Source organism: Rhinolophus sinicus, chromosome 15, assembly GCF_057876585.1.
Source record: "Rhinolophus sinicus isolate RSI-liver-muscle chromosome 15, RSI-T2T, whole genome shotgun sequence".
NCBI lineage: Eukaryota > Metazoa > Chordata > Mammalia > Chiroptera > Rhinolophidae > Rhinolophus > Rhinolophus sinicus.
In genome coordinates, this window is record NC_142515.1 from 133,535,657 (window position 1) to 133,555,656 (window position 20,000).

Sequence of the window (20,000 nt, forward strand, 5' to 3'; positions counted from 1 at the left end):
GAAAGACTGTGACGTCACTAACCCGGGACCGCGCCAGACTCAGCCCGGCACTGTCGCCGTCAAGCCGCCAATCAAACTCCTCATTGGCTGCGAGCCCCCGCGGCCCCGCCCCCGAGCCGCCCCTGCCTGGGACGTCGCGGCGGCGCAGCGCCTCGGTGCGTCTTTCTGAGGCGTCCGGCAGAGCCGCGTCGCTCGTCGTATGACGCGGATACAACCACGACGGTAAGAATCCGAAGACGCGAAAGGCTCAAGGACGCAGTCTCTGGCCCTGTGTTTCGCGGATTGAACAGAGTAAGTTCCGAGTGGACTCTAGGGTCGCTCAGGTGGGTGCGGCCAATCCGTCCCGTCACCTGTCGTCCCTGCCACCCCGCCCCCCCTCGAGCCCGTCGGCGCGCGGCCCTGTTTCTCTGCGCACGCGCAGGTCGTCTGGCCGCGCGGGAGTTCCGGTTGTTAGAGGCGGGGCCCCGCGCCGTGTTCCGTGGCCGGAGGTTCGGGGCCCGCCGGCGCCGGCGCGGTGGGGCTGCTGCTGACAGGGGCGGTCGTCACACGCGAAATGGTTACTTCACACATTTGAGCTTTGGCGGCCAAAGGGTAGCGAAAGTGAGGACTTGTGTTTTAAAAAAATTAAGTCTTTTTTTTTTCAGGATGCAAGTCCTTGTCATCAAACAGCAGAAACTCCAGTTGTGGGAGGGCTAACAAGTACCGAGTGCTGAGTACTCGGGTACTGACTGCGTGACTAAGAGGAGGGGAGACATGAGCGTTTCGTTAGGGGCGACGTGCTGGTGGGAGACGGCGCTTCACCTGGGCTTGAAACGGGGGAGAGGTTTGTGGGCGCGTGAGACAAGACTCTGCAGAGCAGCGGCGCGGGGGCAGGAGGGGCGCCCGTGAGTGGTCGGCCGCGGCCCCAGCGGCGTCCTCGGCCTTGTGGCGGACCAGTCCCCGCGCGTCATAGCTGTGGACGGGCTTCCCAAAATGCGTGGACACGTCAAAACATCTCCGTGTAACTTGTCGGCAAAAGTTCCGAGGCTCTGAAATGGGCGAGAAAAAAAACACTGGGTGTCGTGTCTGGGTGTCGCTCTTCCAGGCTATCGCTGCCTGTCCTCGTCATTGAGCTGTTTTACTGTTGTGCACGTTGTAGGAAAAGACCACAATGGAAATGGTCTTGCAACTAGTTAATCTTTCAGTTACTGCCCTGGCCGGTTTTGCATCTACTAACATTTATTTCCGTGTTCCTGAGTGTTTATGTATGTGTGTCTGCTTTTTAAATTTTCCTTTGAACTGGTTCTTAACACTTAGCTGGTTCCTTGATTATCTTAACTCTTTGGCATGCAGTCATTTTTTGTTTGTACAAGATTCTCGGTTTTACCTTTTCGTTAAAATTTATCTTTTAACAACTTCATGATATTCACAAGAATATTTGAAACCCACCCAAAATCCCATGGACTGCTGGGTGAGAATTCCCGAGTCGGAACGTGGAACGAGTGCATGGTTATGGGTAGCGAGAGGTTCTAAACCACGGGCAGCGTGGCAGTCAGGCCTGAGCTTGCTTAGCTCGTAGCTTCGACCAGGTCTCTTAACCTTTGAGCCTCTGTCACAAAAGCTGGGAGAACCCCCAGTGGGATGTGAGGATTAAAACAATGGATGGAAAGTAATTTGCATTGTTACACTAACTTTTATTCTTTGTTTAAAGCCCCTGTTTAGACCCCAGTTAGCGGTCACTGGTTATTTAACAATTTTCTTGAAACGTGTGTCCTGTTCCAACAAGATGCTAAGGAATTTCTAACGTTGAGAATTTTGTATAACATCAGAGTCACAGAATTAGATCTGGCCACACACGGGCTCTGTGTTTTAGACACGTTAACACGGTTTCTGTGAAGAATGGGTGACTACTAGAACAGTCTATAAACTGTTCCCATGTTATAGTGACACTGGTTGTGGAAAACACTGGAGATAGCTGTTCCAGAGGCGGAATTGATGGGACTCAGTGCTAGGTTGTTAAATGATAAAATAATAAGTAATTTTTACGTGTTAATGAGTGTGCTGTATAGTGCCGATTTGAAGTCTTTATTTACATTACTTTGATTAATCTTTCAAAACCCTATTATGTAGGTATACTTTTTATGCACATTTTATAGACCATAGAGAGATGCGGTAAATTGCTCAAAATCCATACAGCTCGTAAATAGCTCGATGAGCTCAGTGGAACGTGGCATCCTTAAGTCAGAGGAGGTGAGAACAGGCCTGGGTAAGACAGGTAGTGAGTTTGATTTGCAGTGTGTGCACTGACCACACACAGCCTGGTCACCACAGCATGTGGAGAAAGACTGAGGACCAAGAGTGTAAGGAGATTGTAACTGTCTCATCTTCTCAGCCGTGGTGTAGCAGGAAAGCTGAATTGTGCTACATCTTCTGTGAAATCCATGCTTTCCTCTAAATGAAGGTATGTTTGATTAGCTACAGAATTTATACTATTTTTAAGATGTCAATTGCAAACATGTATTATACACTCCAGGTAAGAGTTTCTGAATTTAATGCTCTAAGCCACAAAAATAATCCTTCAGAGAAGCAATGGAGGAGAGAGTCTCTGGGCTGAGATATGAGAATGATGGGGAAAGTCTGGTTTCTGGGAGAATTGTGACTCTGTGCATATGCAGTTCTGTCCACTATTTTCTTAGATGGTAGCTTTGACAAGCAAAGGAATTGGAGAGCTGGTAGTCACCCTTTATAATTTGTAGTTTTTTTTCAAAAGGGAAAGTTAGCAATGGATCCTGTTATAGTGATAATCATAGCCATGCTTGTATTTTATTTATGATCCTACTCCCTTACAAAAGGACTTGAAATGCTTAACACTTTACAGCTTATAAGATCCTTTTAAATACATTAATTATTCAATAAATGCATCAGTTGTGATCAAGCTAAAGTGCCTCCTGCTCTTAGTGACTGAGGGGGTGGGTAGGGTTAAGGTAGCAAGGGGGGAGTGGTTTTTAAGATTGGGTCAAAAAGAAAGCCTCATTGAGCCACTGGTTTGCAAGACCTGAATGAAGAAGTAATCCCTACAGATGTGGTGGAAGGTAAAGAGCAGCAAGAGCAAAGGCCTTGAGATGGGAATGGCCTTGGCATGTTACGAAGAGCAAGGTGTCGTGTTGTGTTTGGGGTGGTCTGCTGGGAAGAACTCAGGAGCTGGAGTTAGGTAACCCCTGACCAGATGGAGCAGGGCCTGGAGTTAAGTCACCCCCCTGCCCGCCAGACAGCAGGGCCTGGTGGGTCACAGAGAGGACTGGGTTTATTCTGAGTGTGATAAGAAACCTTTGGAGGATTTTGTGCAAGCGGTGAACATGACATGGCTTCAGCTTGTAAGTGATGACTGGTTGCTGACTGAGAGTTGATGACGATGGAAGAAATGAGAAGCAGCTGTGTTAGGATGTGGTGATTGAAGCAGACGCAGGGACAGCTTGGACGGGGGTCTGAGGGGAGAACTGCAGTGTTTGTATTCAGGGTATAGTCGATGAAGGTAAAGGTAGAGCTAGCAGGAGTGCCAGTGAATGGGGGGGAGAATTAAGGATTCATGTCTCTGCCCTCTCTGCGCTTTTGTAATTGGTGTTTTGTGAGATGTGGTAAACTAGGCCAAAAATAGGCTTGTTAGAATTTGAGAGTTTAGTTTTTGCCATTTTAAGCTTAAGATCTACTTTAGACAGACAAGCAGAGGTGTCAGACAGTTGAATTGGAGTGGGGAGCTAATGGGAAAAGTCAGGACTGGAGAATTTAGACTGGGAAACATTGGCATAGAGCTGGGACCCTCAGAAAGGATGAGTGTGGATAAGGGCGCCCAGGACGGAACACACGCCTAGGCGCATGGGAAGGAGAGGAGGTGGAGATGGAGGGAACGCTGCTGGAAGCCGGGTGGACAGTCCTGCAGGGTTACCAAGAGCAGATGCTGCGGAGAGGTCAGTGGTACAGAGTCGTGGAAGGACAAGGGACGCCCCACAGGACAGTGGGGGAGGGACGCAATGTGCATATGCACAGATGGGTTTCTAATGACAACTTCCAGGGTGTAGCTCCATTTTATGTTATGCTAACATCATCTAAATACTTCATTATGCATATATTTTCCAAATTCATACACGGCTGATCAACTGAAGCCTGTTAAAATGCCAAGACTCTTGTTGACTTTGGTGAGAATGCACGTTTGGTGGGAGATTGAAGAGGGCTTAGTGCCCTCTTCCTGGGTCACTTTGAAACATGATTTCTGTTACTGTCTGCAGTGTCAGCGCTGCAGCCAGGTTCTACCTGACAGACCCAGGAGACACAAGGCTTTCCTGCTGTTTACTGAGCTTTAACGTGTGGGGACAGCATCTTCATGTCATCTGTAGGCCTGCCCAGCACTTCCGAAATCCAGCAATTAACCCAAATCCACTGCCTTTTTTTAAAAAACCCTTCATCTCAAGTGAGACTGAGCTTATTCTCAGGCAGGCCCGCTTGTCCGAGGCCTGATGGTAAGCCTTGCTCATGTCATTTTTGTACGAACCTCTAGTGCTTTAAGATGACACAATATAGTCAACAAATAATCTGAATGACTGCTGTGTACTAGAACTGGGGATGGATGCATCAGTAAATAAAAGACAAGTCACTGATTTAATCAGCCCTACATCCTAGGAAGGATAAGCAACTACAATAAATTACGTGCTAATGTTAGAGATGATGTGTGCCATGGGGAGAAAGATGTTTGTCCAGAAATTTGTGATTTTACATATAGTTGTGGGAGAAGACCTCCCTGAAGTGACATTTGAACAAGACTTGAGCACATCAGGGAGGGAGGCGTGCCCTGTAGATGGGGTGTGAGAGCAGCAAGCTCAAGGGGCCAGCTTTAGTGCAGGCTGGTGGGAAGACGCAAAGTCTGAGGGAGGGGGAGACAGGCCAGCTAAGTGAGTTGAAGGAGGGGGTGGGAATTCTGCCCCAGAAATAAAGACTGGGCTGGGCAAGTAACCTGAAAAAGGCTGGCTCTACAACTTATTCCAGCTGAATTCTGCTTAGTACAGAAATTAACATTAAAAAACCAAAATGAAGAATCGTTTTTCACTGGAGTTTTTGAAATGCAAATAACCTTTTTGAGGTCTGTTGAGAGGAAATGACCCTTAATCTTACACTTAAGTGACTATAAGTGTGATTTGGTGACAAGATTTTATAGACTAGGATAAGCTGGTCCTGCCATTTAAAAGGGCGTTAAGTAAAAAACTAAAGCTACCTATATGATTCATGACCTGGGAGGTGAACTTCCTCTACAAGTAAAAACAAGGCCGATGGAAAGTGAGCAGGGCCGAGCTAAACATTTTTAAATGAAGCAAAGCCAATGAAAGCTGATTGTTGGAAACGTCTGGGAAGTGTTCTTCTGAAAGACTGGCCTCTGGCAGTGAAATCTGAGTCCCACCATTCCTTCAGAAAATTGAAGACGAAATATTTTTCTCTATTACCAGACTTAAATATTTACCTTTTTTAATTCACAGGAATGGAAACTGAAAGTGGAAACCAAGAAAAGGCAATGGAAGAGGAAAGTACTGAAAAGAAAAAAGAAGTAGAAAAAAAGAAACGGTCTCGAGTTAAACAGGTGCTTGCAGATATTGCTAAGCAAGTGGACTTTTGGTTTGGAGACGCAAATCTTCACAAGGACAGGTTTCTTCGTGAGCAGATTGAGAAATCCAGAGATGGATGTAAGTTTGCAAAAGTCCAGGATGGAACCGGTGGAGGTGTGCTGCCTTAGTTACTAAGTCACCCAGTTCTACAGCTGTATATCTGCACTGTATTATTATAGTCAATTATGTATACACTGCATATTATCTAATATACATGTATCATGTCTTCATACACTGTAGTACATTTGTTGTATACATATGTACATGTGCACGTTATATTTTAATTTTCAGATTAAATATTGCAGCTCATGACGTTATCACTAAGTGTAAGGACTCAGTAGGATTCTGCAACTTCAGACCAAAGCAGTTATTCCAAAACCATTCTAGAAAGTAGTTATATTAACAGTGCATTGATTGATTTGTCCTGTGTATGTCAGATGAGTTGGGAAGCAGTGAAGGTCTGTGCTGGGGGAGTGAAGTTCAAGATCTAGAGAGCATTTCACTCCTTCTAATACTAATTCTAGTAGGAGGGATGAGTGTTCATTTGTGAAAACTCGAACTCTTAGCTCTGGCCGCACCTGCCTAGAGACTGCATTTTTATTTCCTCACTTTTGCATTTCCATTAGATGTTGATATATCACTCCTCGTGTCTTTTAACAAAATGAAAAAATTGACCACTGATGGGAAGTTAATAGCCAGAGCATTGAAAAGTTCAGCTGTTGTAGAGGTAAGAATTCTTACAACTTTTTTTAATCACGCAATTCAATTAGATTGTTAACCGTATGTCCTCTTTTTAAAGCTGGATTTAGAAGGGACCAGGATCCGGAGGAGGAAGCCGCTGGGAGAGAGGCCACAGGATGAGGATGAGCGGACAGTGTACGTGGTACGTAAGCCAGCTTTCTAACAAAAGCCCCGAGCACCGCACCCAGTCAAAAGATGAAACTCTGTAATGTTCAAGTAAGAATTTATTGACCTTGAGTAAAAATCCTTATGTGTAGTACGTTTCTAATTTATTCTAGGAATTACTTCCCAAAAATGTCAATCACAGCTGGATTGAAAGAGTGTTTGGGAAATGTGGCAATGTCGTTTATATAAGCATACCGCACTATAAGTCTACTGGAGATCCAAAGGGATTTGCCTTTGTGGAATTTGAAACAAAAGAACAAGCAGCAAAAGCTATTGAGGTAGGTTCAGAACCTAAAAGGAAAAGCAAAGATATTAGCAGGTGTTCTAAATGGCAACATTTTTGCTGATTACATTTCAGTTTCTTAATAACCCACCTGAAGAAGCACCAAGAAAACCAGGTGTATTTCCTAAAACGGTGAAAAATAAGCCCATTCCTGCCTTTAGAGTAGCTGGTGAGTGACTTCATGTTGACATTTAGGGAAAGTATATTTTCACTAGATGTAGTTGGAGAAAAAAAACTAATGGCAGCCTTGTTACAGAAGAAAAGAAGAGGAAGAAGAAGAAGAAAGTGCGAGTGAAGAAGGAAGATGGTCTCCAGAGGGGAGAGTCAAATATGGACGCGGGCAAGGAGAGCGACGGCTGCACAGGGAAGAGGCCCGGGGCTGCATCTGAGGGCTCCGAGGGAGAAGCTGCTGAGCCCCAGAAGCCACCCTTGAAGAAGAAGAAGAAACGAGAAAGAGCGGAAGTAAGCGGTTCACCTTCAGTCAGAGCCGGGAAGAGAAAGAGAAGCAGGTCAGAGGACGCAGAATGCCTCCCCCCCAGGTCAAAAGTCAAAAAAACTGCTCAGAAAGACAACCTTAAAAAGGCACCGGAAATGTGCAAGGAATACAAAGGTACTTGTGACGCAGAGGTTGGAATTTGGTAGATAGGTTATCTCATTTCTTAAACTAAGTCTTTCTCGTGTTTATTTCTGAAAGACTTAGAAGTTTCCACTGAAGAGGAAAAGGACGCTGGAGACGTAAAAGATGGGTCCCTATTGAAGACGAAGAGGAAGCACAAGAAGAAGCACAAGGAGAGGCACCGGATGGGGGAGGAGGTCATCCCCCTGCGCGTGCTGTCCAAGTAGGTCCACGGCGTCCACAGCGCAGCCCGTCACCATTGCTCAAGTGCAATTCCACGGTGCGAACAGAGTTGCACGTTAGCAACAGTAACGGCCTGAGCCCTGTCTGCACACGCGAGTGCTGCACGACTGGGTAGTGAGGAGGAACCACCACACTAAAACATGGAAGCACTTACTTGTCAGGTTCCAGCAAATGCCTCCATGTTGAAGTGGCGGGGGTTCCTAACGGACTGGCTGCTTAAGTTTCGGGGTGCAGGGCAGGTCGGGGAGCTGCCAGGAGGGCCTTACCGGCACTAAAACATGGAAGCACTTACTTCACCGGTGTTAGAGCAAGTACGTCCATGTTTAAGTGACGGGCAGCCCAGTGCAGGAAGACCTTGGGGTGAATCGTGAACATTTTTAGGCTGTTAAGTTAGAGAATTTGTGTGTTTGGGGACACCTCCACTGAAACATGGAAGCACTTACTTTTGTTGACGCAGCAGGTACCCCCATGTTAAAGCAGAGGGGATCCCCATTGTCTCTAGCGAGGTTGCCATGCTGCATCTGGAGAAGCATTTGGGACTCACTTCGACTAAAACATGGAAGCACTTACTACTTGAGAAGTCTCAGAAAGGGCTTCCATGTTAAAGTAAGAGGGAGGCCCGACGAGGGCAAGAGCCAACACAGGGGAAAGCAAAACGCGTACCTTTGGGCAGGAAACTTCTGGACCCTCCAGGTCACTCTCGCCACGAGTCCGTCCCCTCTGGAAGGTTAAAGGGCAGGACTCCAGGCCTCGTATTTATAGTCTCCTTAACTCCTGAATTCCTCTGCCTTTTTATCTCAAAGCATCTGTAAGAGCCTTTTGTTATTCTAATGTGTCAGCTCGCAAGGAAGGGACGATCCTGGGTGGGTCTGGGTCCTTTCCAGCCCTCCGCTTTTTTTTTTTTTTTTTTTTTTGGGAAGTATACAGATGTCAATGTTAACAGCTAAAACCATTACCACAAGATATCCTCCTCTAAAAAAAATGCCTATCTACTTGTTTGATGGTCTAGATTAGGGGGAACAAAGAGCCCTGGCTGGAGCCCGAGCGCCTTTGTGCTTCTGGGCTCCGGGCTCTGGCTGTTTGAAGAAGCTTCTACTTGTTAAACGTATGTAAATGGAGAAATTGCTTCCAGCGGGTTCTTCCTTCTTAGACATTCCTTTTGATTCGAGTAAATACTAAGGAATGTTATCTCTGAAATTGGAAGCACCTTAACTACATAGTAATGTTTAAATTTTAATCTCTCATTTCCCCCCCAGAGATGACTGTGGTAGTAAATTTACTAGTTAATTAACTAGTTCAAATCTTTTATTTTCAAAAATTCAAGTAATTGAAGTATACTCAAGAATTGAATTGCAAATTTAAAACATTTAATCTGAATGTAGGGGCAGGGGAACTCCCCTTTGCTTGTTTGCTGGATGCATTTAGAACTCGGAAAATAATTGGAGTGTGTGTTTAGCAAAGAGATGTTGGGAGGAGTGCTTGCAAGTCACTGGATGTATATGTTTAGATATTTACTTTTCATTTAATCATCTGTTACCACTCTTTCCCATGCATGTGTTTTTAATTACAGGAATGAATGGATGGATTTGAAGAAAGAGTATCTAGCACTGCAGAAAGCCAGTATGGCTTCTTTAAAAAAAACAATATCCCAGCTAAAATCAGAGTCAGAAATGGAAACAGACCAAGGAGTGAATAAGTCCGGAGTGAAAAATGAAACAAGTAACCATCAATATGAGTTTTTAAGCATTACATTGGATTTACATACTAACATAGTATTTCCGGGTTGTTATAGTATAAACTTGAACTGTTACACTGGTCATTTATTAGAGAATTGGTGATTTGGCAAGTTGTCCAGATGTGATTTATTCTTGATGTAAGAATATTTCAAGGGCTGATTTAAACAGTATCTTTTTTAATCATAGCTGTTTGTTTTCATTGCAGTTTTCATTGTTAGTCACATTTAGTAAGAAGTGCCTCACTTAGGAATTGAGCAAGTTTGTGGAAACAAAGATTGTCATTTCATTCCGCAATATTAACCACAAGCACAAACAAAACAATTTTTGTGTTATCTTCTATGTTAAGATACATTTTAAATTCCTGTAATACAATTTTCACATCTGAATTATATAGAATATTCTTCTATATTATTCTCTGCCTGTTTATTTCTTCATTAAGCGTAGAGTCCTTTGTTACTGGGCTCCGGCTAAGGGGGCTTTTTTTTTTTTTTTTTTTTTTTTTTTTTTTTAAGGTTTTACAAGTGCTTGTCTAACAGTCCCAGTTAGCATTTGATAAAGATCTTGTATTTTATTTCATGGTAATCTGTAATAAGCAGTATGACTTATGTCTGGAGACCTGTCCCAAGCCCCAAAAACTTACAATATTATAAATTACTTAAATTGTCCGTTAAATTTGAAGTTAAGTAACTTCATCCCTTTACGCGGTCTAAGAAATGATATGATGATGTTCTTCTGAAGTGCGGGAGATTTATTTCTGGCCTTTTTCTTCTCAACCAGCAGCAAACAGTGCCAAGTGCTGTCCCCCAGAGAAGGCCAGCGCCGCTGGACCCCAGTTTGTGAGTGGCGTCATTGTGAAGATCCTCAGCACCGAGCCCCTGCCTGGCAGGAAGCAGATCCGGGTAAGGCGTTTCCGCCCCAGGGAGCTGTCCCTCTTGCCCCTTAAGAGCTCCCCGGTGTGAAAATGTTCTGAATATGGAAAACGAAGCAAATCAAATTGGAATTTGTTCCTCTGTGGCGAGCTGCTTGTCAGGTTTGCTTCCAAAGTAACTCTGAAGTTTGATGTGAAGCAAAATCGAAAGACTGAGCTCCTCACTGGGTCAGATGTGCTGTGAGCCCAGTTCTGATCCTTCTGTAGGCACGCTGCAGTGTGTGCCCACTTGTATCAGTGCCCTAAATGGTTGGTTAGTTGTGTAATGAGTGAGGGGACCTTACTGCTGTCGTCCTAACTGCAGGAGTAGAGAGACTGAAATGCTTTCCCAGTAGTCACTCTCTTTTCTGTTTTTAGAAAAAAATGGATTTTAGAAAAATGCTTAGCGCCAAAAGTGTTTTAAAGATTTAATCAATATTAGAGTTGGTCTAAATGATTTTAAAATTGTAATCATCTGCTGTTGTCAGGCTTTGGAGCAAACTAGATAATTTGTAATTTGTTTTCGTTGGTGCTCTTAGCTTTCAATAGATTCCTAAAAGATTTTGTGAGCTAAAAAAATTAAAAGTTATTTTGGAATTAAAGAGATAATATAGTTATTTTTTTCTTACCATGGATTTAGTTTATTTTTGCCTGTTAATGAATACTCTTGGAAATTGACATTTTTTCCTGAAGGAAACGCAGGGTATTCTGGAGAAAAGAGCCTTTTATAAGTTGATGTTTAAAATTTTTTGGTATTTTCAATCCGTGCTGTTTATTTTAAAAATTTGAAACAATTGCAGAAAGGTATAAAGTATTTTTAAAAACTACAAAAAATTTGCATGCGTGTGTAAATCATACGTAATTTACAAATTGCTGTTCATACTGTATCCAACAGCCTTTTGTGCAGCACTATTTATTATTGGCATACTCTCGTGGGGGAGCGCCATATTTCATTTACCCTTGCCCTGTCGTCCATTTAGGTGAGACGCTTCCTTTTCTAAACTGTGTAAAATACTCTTATTGTATAGCAAACCTGTCTGATTTCTGCACGGACTCCAGCACTGGCTTGTGGGTTTTGGTTTTGCAGCTCATTCTATGACATCATAACCGTTGAGGAAGCTCAACTGTGGTCGTGTGTACACACTATGTCACTAGCACGTCAGTTTTAGATTCTTTTGTGATACTCATGAGGGATTTGGTTAGACCCAAATTATATTGCCAGCTTGCAGAGTACTGTAGCAATGTAGAATTTGGGTTAATAAAAATAAAATTAAGGGTGTAAATAAGGCTGTGGTCACTTAGACTGCAAAAGATTTAATAGAAAAATTACTCAAAAGTTTGTTATTTGGAATGACTGACAGTTAATTAAAGAGCTTTTACATTTTAAGTGGTAATTATGTTAATTACAAATTCTTTATTTATGATCATAAAGTCATAAAGTGACTAGTAATCAAGTTAATAGTTCCTTACATTTACTGGAACAAAAGTGAGCTATGAAGATGGTGACTTCTGTGTGTGTCTTACCCGGTGTGATTACCAGGCTAATTCGTCATTCGAAGAAGGATTTTAAATGCAGAGGTTACCTTGAGATTATAATGGATATTTAGTAAATATCTTTTTAATTGCAGCAATTTAATCGGGCTGATAACCCATGAATAGAGTCAGATTTTATCAACTTGAAACTGGTTATTTTTCTTAGTACTATTAACTACAGAAATGGGAAGAAGTGGCAAATTTTGTCTCCAGTTCTTTTTGTTATTATTGAATTAGCAAACATTTATTAAGTGCCAGTTCCGTGCTAGGTAGCATGCTGAGTGTTAGGGTGAGTGGAGACATATCCCTTGCTTCTGCAGACTCACAGGTTTTTACTACTTAGGCTTTGCTATTAACTGATCAGCTTCTCTTACTCTGTGATAGATTTTATTTCCAGGTGTTGCCCAGTTCTTCCTATAATTCAGACTATAAAAATCCAGCATCTAAAAGTTCTCTAAATGAATTCGGTCTTGAAATTTTGGGTCAAAACTAAAGGACGAGAAGGGTGAAGCGATTTTTTTCCAGTTGGGAATTTCCAGTTACTTCTTTAGCTTCGTGAATGGAAGGTGATGAATTAAGAATTAGTGTAACATTCCTGCATAATTGCATCGTATTTACTGTAGAAGCTGTTGTGGGGGAAAAAATTGATTAGGAATGCAGGAATCTTGTTAATTTGCCTTCACAGCAGGCTTTCTAGTAAAACTTTTCCTTGCTGGGTTGTTTAGAAGAAGTTGCTTAGGTATTTTATCAGGAAGTAAGAGCTTTTGGGCTATATTCCCATAATCCGCCTGGGTACCTAGAATTTTTGTAGATTCCATGAAACTTCATTTTTCTTGAGTTGTTATAAAAAGTTGACCGTTTTTACATAAATGTTTTAAGTCGGATGTGATTTTGTATAGGTGAATGGAAACACACCTTCTCCCTCAGTCCGTGTGGGTTTTTGTTTTGTTTTTAATTTGACTCCTTATTCTAGCTACATCCACACTTGGAATCTTTTCTTGAGTTGTGGGTGGGGGAGTATTTGTACACCCTGCTCTACAAATCTGTTGTCCTTAAGCAGTATTTCCCTTCCCCTTGACATTCTGAGGATGTGGCAGAATAAGAGAAAGCAAGTTAGGATTCGAGTTTTTGTGAAATTGGTTCTCAGCTTTGCCCGTGTCCATTTTCAAAGAGCATTTGTGTGCATTTTAGCACTGTTTAGGTAGGACAGTTCTCATTTTAAGCTTCATGTGGCTCCCACAGAACACGTTCTGACACAACTGTGGGAAGAGTTTTAGAATCATCGTGAAACATTCTCTGTACTTGACATATCTCTAACCCCTGATGCAGGACACTCTGGCAGCAGTGTCAGAAGCTGTGTATGTCGACCTGCTCGAAGGGGACACGGAGTGCCATGTTAGGTTCCGAAGTGCTGAGGATGCCCGCGCAGTCTTGGAGGCACAAACGGACATTAAAAAGAAACACTGTTGGGAACTCGAGGTCCTTTCTGGTAAACGTCACAGAACCTTTCTTTTTAACAAGGTTCTTTTTAACAATTCTTATTGTGGGGAACTGTGTTTTCTGAGTTTGGCTAATGGAACGAGAGAGAGAGAGAGAGAGAGAGAGAGAGAGAGAGAGAGAACGCTCTTACAGTCAAAGTTGCATTAAGTATAATTTGACAGCTGGTCTGGTTCTGTTACTGAGACTAATGCTTTGACTATGTCTCTTCTCTGCCCTTATGCTCAGTGATCAGTGTTTTTGTTTGTTTCTAAGGTGATCATGAACAGAGGTATTGGCAGAAAATTTTGGTAGATAGGCAGGCCAAACTTAATCAGCCTCGGGAGAAGAAGAGAGGCACGGAGAAGGTAAGCAATTAATGTTTCCTTTGTTTTACTTTGGGGTTTTTGTGGTTCGTTTTTTGTTTTGGGTAGCGTTTTGTCAGAGGCTGTCTTCTAAAAGGAGTGTGCAGTCCTGAAGGAAACTTGTTTTTGCTGTACATAACAGATTAACAGGGGACACTGTGTTTCCAATTGAGAAGAATACTTAAGTCTCTATAGTACACAAAATTAAAAGTGCTTTCCCCACAAGGGTACGTTATTTTAATTTAGAGTTTTCTGTTTCTCATTTGTTTTTAAACCAGTGGTGTAACTTAAAGCAGTCTTGATTTCTGGTTGCTGTGTGTGGTGGTTGGGTGGTAAATGATTATTTAAACATTGTCTTAAGGGTAAAAGCACAATGTATTTAGAATGTGGGTTTTGAAGATATGAACCTCCAGAGATAAGATTGAGAGATTTAATGTATAATGGTCCCTATGGCAGTGATAAGCTTTATTTTTATCTAGAATAGTCAACAAGTGATATAAGCAAGCTTAAATACGTTAAATAATTTAAAGCAAGCTTCTCTTTCTGTAATTTTATTTTAAATGACACTAATTTATTGAATCGTTGCTAGTGAGCTGTCAAGTTTATTCTTGTGAAACAATAATGATACATGTAAAGGTTAGTACATCTTAAAGTGCTTAGAACAAAGTAGGGCACATAATGACTGTGTTGCTATATCAAAAATTTTAAATTACGAAAGTCATATAAGAGTAGGACTTTTGTATTTTATATAGTATAAAAGTAAGAAAAGTCTAAAAAGATGTGCATCCTTTTATCACTGGTTAGCATTTAGAAAGTTATACTTTCTGTATTTTAGGTTTGTGGATATGGGGTCGTATTTATAAAATTCTTTTTTCTTTTTAAGTGTTTTGCACCAGCCTTGCATCACCTAAGATTCACTGGGTTTAAAGATGATTTGGGGGGAGGTTTCCAACTGGGCTTTGTTAATTCTGCTGCCTTGAATGCAGACAATTTGCTCAGATGGGGGCCTCCTTCCTTCCCCTTTCAGGCCTATGAGGTGTTAATTTGAAAGCCTGCTTGAGAGTATTTAAATGTTAAAATGATTAATCCAGAACTCAGCACTGAAATGAAGTCACTTGTTAAATGATACTTACCCTTTAATTGGTGTGTGATTCTATTTACATTTTTTATATTTGTAAAACTGGGAATTAGTGATTTTGTTTTTCAGAAAGACTCCATTCCATAAATTAAATTTAAGGCCAGGGAATACACACTGACTAGGGAGTTTTGTAAGTTGGCTTGGAGCACAGTGAGTAGCTCTGTCACTGAGTTGGAGGGTGCTTTTCCTGATCATGTTACTTGTTGCACCATTAGGCCTGTCACTAGCATGTGTTTGATAAAGAGAAATGTCATAAAGGAGAGGCTCCTGGCTGAGGTCATGGAGGTGGCTAGCTGGCTCCTGTCGTGACATGAAGAAAGGGCCACACAAAGCAGGTTCTAAAGAGGTTTTTAGAGGAGAGGGACAGACATCTTTAGTTTGTCTACCTACTTTTTGGTTAATTTAGTTACTATTTTTGAGTGCCCATTGGTGTTAACCACTGTTTAACAGCTGGGGATACAGCCCTGAGTGACAAAGTCCCTTCCAGGAAGCTAAGAGATAAGCACCATAGTCGGGGGATGACAAATGCTATGCAGAAAGACCTCATTGGAGGTGCTGTGCGACAGCTTCACATCAGATGAGTTTGTCTGGGAGGTGGCATTAGAGCTGACGTTGGGCACGTGAGTTTAGAGGACAGCTTTGCAGGCCGCGCGGGCAGCTTGACTGGGAGGGCCGTGGTCAGGGCGTGTGGAGAAAAGGGAGCCGCCCTGAGTGGGACAGATGCCTTTCTGACATGACAGCCGGCAGGGTTGCCTTTGGTCCATAACTGAATGAAGGAAAAGCACTGATAAAAAAATCCTGGCTCCTGATTTTCACGTTGTGGAGTAGGGTACTGGGGCCAATTCCCTGAGCCCCGTCACGTTATACAGAATTAAAAGACAGAAAAGGAAGAGGGAAAGAAATTTCATTTTCTACATTCGTCTTCTTCCATACAAAAGTCAGGTACAGGTACATAAATGAAGACCTCACAGACGGTCAGGAAGGTGCTGGAAAGACCTGCCACGGGATGGGTCTCCCATCTTCCTGCCAGACGGAGTCAGGGACCAGCTGCTGCAGTGAGGCTTTGCGCATCTTTCTTTGGCTTTTCAAGCCCCTTAAAGCATATTTTAAAGCTTTTCTCTACAAATTACTGATATGTCAGACGGTCGTCCGCAGGCAAAGGCAGAATCCATGGCATTTGCAGAGCAAACACATGGGTGTGAGTTTCTAACCGTTGACTCACCTCACTGAGGAGTAGGTTTTTAGTGTAAACTCAAGTCACTTCCTGCCCATGGCCATGGCCACATGTCACCAAACACTTCAAAGAAGCAATGTTAGCAATTGCTCGATAAAACCTGTTTTTTAAGAAAATAAGATTTTTTCTTTCCTCCAAAGCTAAATGCAGTATTTAAAATTTTTCCAACAAGAAAGCTTTTGTAATATGTAGACATTTAAATGGTCTTCTGCTTGCCACATAATTTCACTTGCCTTCTTTAACCATATTCAAGTGTTTATGTTAGCATGTAATAAACAGTAAGTACTCTTAATAACAGATCTTTATTTGGGGTATTTTAATTTTCAAATTGGTAAGCAACTGTAAACACACCTTCGTGTAGCTCTCAGCCCAGAATAGGCCCAGAATGTTGTGTTCAAGTAACATGGCTTCTGAGGCATGGTACAGTCTCTGAGAGCCACAGCCCTAACGAGGTGTCTTGGCAGTTGATACTCGAGCGCAAGGGGTTAGGAAACGACTAACAGGTATGGATCCTGAAACTGAACCCTCCTAAAAGGTAAACAAGATTGCCAGCACGGAGTGGCTATTTTTAATTGAAACATTTTTAGTAATCTGGAACTAACATTGGGAGGGTTTTAAATAATTTAAAAATTTAGTATCTATTATACGTGATAAACCATAATCTAGACAGTTCTTTCTGTAATTGATTTGACCAAACTTAATTATTTCATTTATCTACCTCTCCCTGTTTTAAAAGAATTCATTCAGACTCATAGTTGTCAAGTTTCTCTAGTCATAATTATCTTTGTTTCTGGGTATCCAATACAGTAATCTCTGATTTCTTTCTCTATAGTTAATCACCAAAGCTGAAAAGATTAGACTGGAAAAGACTCAACAAGCAAGTAAGCATATTAGATTTTCTGAATATGATTGAAAAAAGCTTTTGGTTCACCTCTTGAGATTTCACTGGATTCTTGAGCTGCTTTTAGGAAATCCATCTTCATTATGATAGTAAATGCCTAATGAATGTTCTTTAAAACCTGTATTTACTTACGTACCTGTGTTCTTTGTGGATAAGACTTCTTTCTAGAGATGAGTACATTGTATAGCACAATTTTTCATTAAACATTTTATTTGTTGAAATTATCTTATATAAATCAACCTCAAAGTGATTTAGTGAATAAATGTTTTGAACATTATCATTAATTTTGTTGTTTAATATTACTAAAAATAATCAGTACCACATAAATACATGGCTTAGGAAACAGGGTTAGCAGTAGACGGTCACTGTGCTTGTTGTTTTGTAGCTTTTCCCATGTCACAGCCCCAGGTATCCTGGGTGTGTTACTACCATGTTGATTTGTACAAAGCCTTACATGTGCTCTTTCATTGTGACTGCGCGCTGCTTGTCTGAGCCTCCACGAACAGACCACATGAACTGTTCCCAATTAAATGTTCAGTTTTAAAAGTACTGAGTTTGTTTTCCATAAATGAAGTTAAGACAAAATAAGAGGCAGTGAATGCTATGAACGCAGGAAAAAACTCTGGGAATCAGCGATGTGATAAGCGAGGTCTGTCATTTTATTCCGGAACATCACCAATGGCGCATTTAGGCCTTCCCAGGGCTGGACGTCCGGTGTCTTACCCCCGTCCAAACATCAGGAGAGAGCTGGCTGGCCACGGCTTGCTTCCTGGCTCCATCAGTTCTGCCCAGAAATGAGGCGTGATTGGGCCGTACTCCTGGGTGTCGTGGAAGCCTGCACCCAGGTGCTCACATGGAGAGAGAGGGGTGACAGGCCTCTGGTGTTGGCGTGACAGCAATGTCACTGCCTCCATGGTGTCCTGGCAGCTCACTCATTCTTCTCTCTCCCTGAAGGAAAGCTAGCATGCACGCTGTCCTGGAGGAAGAGAGATCTATAGAGAGTTGCTAAACCTTGTCCTGAGGATAATGACGAAACGCACTCCAGCTGACCCAGAACAATCAGAAGTGGGTGTCTGTCCAGATTTCAGCTGTCCTCAGTGAGGACTGTCTCAAGGTGACTTTGGGGAGGTTATCAAGTGAAATTCCAGAAATTCTCCCCCTGGCAGTTGTTAAGACAAGATAAGCACTGATCCAACACATGTCTGTGTTTGGGCACAGTTGTGCCACGGGAGACAGTGGTGAGGCAACCAGACAGAGGCCCTTCTCCCTTGCAGCGCGCTCCCTGTTGTCCCAGTGGTCGATAGAGACAATAAGCAAAAAGGGGTAAAAATGAGTCGGTTGCCTAAGTCGTAGGACCAACAAAAAGGTGGAGGAGGAGAAACCTGTTCACGCATTCTTTCTTTGGGTCCTTAGTTCATCTAATTAAAGGGATATTATTTAGCCGCTGCTGCCATAAGACACTGCCGTTAGAAGTGCAAAGGAAAGGTAAGGACCCCGCTGTTGGGGTTCCAGCCCGGGGAGGCTGAGGAGGCAGCTTCCTTATGGGCCCGGGAGGCCTGCAGATGGCCAGTCGCGGCTGTGCTGCTCCTTCCCTGTCCGGTCAGGGCCCTGTGAGGGGCAGTGTGCAGCCTCGCACTCTGCAACGCTGCGCACTCAGCAGCTGCTCCCAACTCTTAGTGTGATGGACTTCAGTGAACGTGAAGCACAGGTCTGGACTTAGCTTCCTGAGGACATCTCCTCTCCCTGTGCTGATCTCAGCACTGACTCCCTCTGAGCCAGCACCTGCTGGGCTCCTGTCTCCGCCTGCCCACCCCTCCTGGGACTCCTTCCTAACTGCAGACTGACTGTGAGCACCTTGCAGTATAGCCCTGCACCACTTTCACAGAAGCAAGCCTGTGCCGCTGGCTGTGCTGTGCCAGCTGCATCCCCTCAGGGGAGTGGGCACCTTTGTTGTCACCACTGTAAAATGGAGAAACTGAAGCCTCACCCAAGGTGGTGACAGGTGCTGCTCTGTCCTGGGAAGCCAGCACTCTGAGTGACTGCTCCCTTCTCCCTCCCCCTCCCTCCCCTTCTCCCTCCTCCATCCTTCCTCCTTCCCTTTTTCCTCCCTCTTCCCCCTCCCTCCCTCCTCCCTCCCTCACAAGATGGCGTTATGTCTGCTGCACTTGGCCCTGCCTGCTCCCTGCTGCTGAGAGCCCTGCTGGGCAGGCACTCTGGCCTCCCCCTGGTCCGTGTGGGTGTGTCAGCAGAGATTTGGAGCATGAATGGCTGGAGCAAAGATTACAGCGTCACTGAGCTGGTCCACAAATATTGTGCAAACTTGTAGCAGCACTACTTATGGGTGCAGGTGCGTTCTGGGTTTTTTTTGCACTGAACTCTCATTGATACAATATCCAATCAGTCTTTCTCATTTCCACGTTCTAAGGGGTGAAGATGCATGTGGTTACATTCATGTGCGTTTCCCTAATTATGCCTGAAATTGAGTACTTTTCACACGCTTATTATGTGTCTGTGAGTCCTCAGTGAGGCCTGTCTCCGTTTTTCCTGGGATTGGCAGTTTTTGGTGATGGTGTGCAGGAGACCTTCATATATACTTATTAACATATCCTTGTGCACGTTTCCTCCCACTCACTCACCTTTCAGTTTGGTTTGTAGTGTAGTTACTATGGAACAGACATTGGTCTTCTCACAGAGCTGTATGTTTTTATCTGCTTTTAAAGAAAATGGTTTCCCGGTCTGGGTACCAGGGAGTCCTGTCTGTCTGGCCTTCATTCCTTATTCTCTGATGTCCAGAGTTTGAGGTATAAGCAGTGATCTTTCTTGGGTTAGCATGAGTGGGTTTGTTCTCTGTAGCCAAATACAGTCCTAATTAAAGCAATACCTTTCTTAAAAAAAACAAATCCCATTTTATTTTGCAACTACCTCGGGAAGTTTATAATGCAGAAGAGCAATGAGGATGGAAAGGGGAGGTGTCCAGCTAGGAAGGAGGGGGCACTGCCCCGGCCCTCGTGCCCCGCTGTGATCACAGGTGGCCC

At 43.2% G+C, this 20,000-nt stretch overlaps 1 protein-coding gene across 5 annotated transcripts; it reads left to right on the forward strand.

Annotated features, from left to right (window-relative positions):
- Positions 1-155: 155 nt before the first annotated feature.
- Positions 156-17,242, forward strand: LARP7 (La ribonucleoprotein 7, transcriptional regulator). 5 transcript variants are annotated; one of them, XM_074338578.2, is made up of 13 exons: positions 156-291; positions 5,502-5,705; positions 6,254-6,354; positions 6,427-6,510; positions 6,647-6,811; positions 6,892-6,985; positions 7,073-7,426; positions 7,511-7,655; positions 9,246-9,394; positions 10,189-10,310; positions 13,181-13,340; positions 13,604-13,695; positions 16,897-17,242. In XM_074338578.2, the coding sequence occupies exons 2-13, from the start codon at positions 5,504-5,506 to the stop codon at positions 16,975-16,977; spliced, it is 1,749 nt and encodes a 582-aa protein (XP_074194679.1). In that variant the 5' UTR covers positions 156-291; positions 5,502-5,503; the 3' UTR covers positions 16,978-17,242. The 5 variants fall into 5 exon arrangements, with proteins under 5 accessions (XP_074194679.1, XP_074194682.1, XP_088648765.1 ...); XM_074338581.2 differs by having other exon boundaries at positions 161-323; positions 10,192-10,310; XM_088792639.1 differs by having other exon boundaries at positions 180-323.
- Positions 17,243-20,000: the final 2,758 nt, after the last annotated feature.

Coding starts and splice junctions, on each gene's coding strand:
- LARP7 (XM_074338578.2), top strand. CDS start 5,504: ATGGAAACTGAAAGTGGAAACCAAGAAAAGGCAATGGAAGAGGAAAGT. Junction 6,355..6,426: donor AAAGTTCAGCTGTTGTAGAG/GTAAGAATTCTT, acceptor CTCTTTTTAAAG/CTGGATTTAGAAGGGACCAG. Junction 13,341..13,603: donor GGAACTCGAGGTCCTTTCTG/GTAAACGTCACA, acceptor TTTGTTTCTAAG/GTGATCATGAACAGAGGTAT.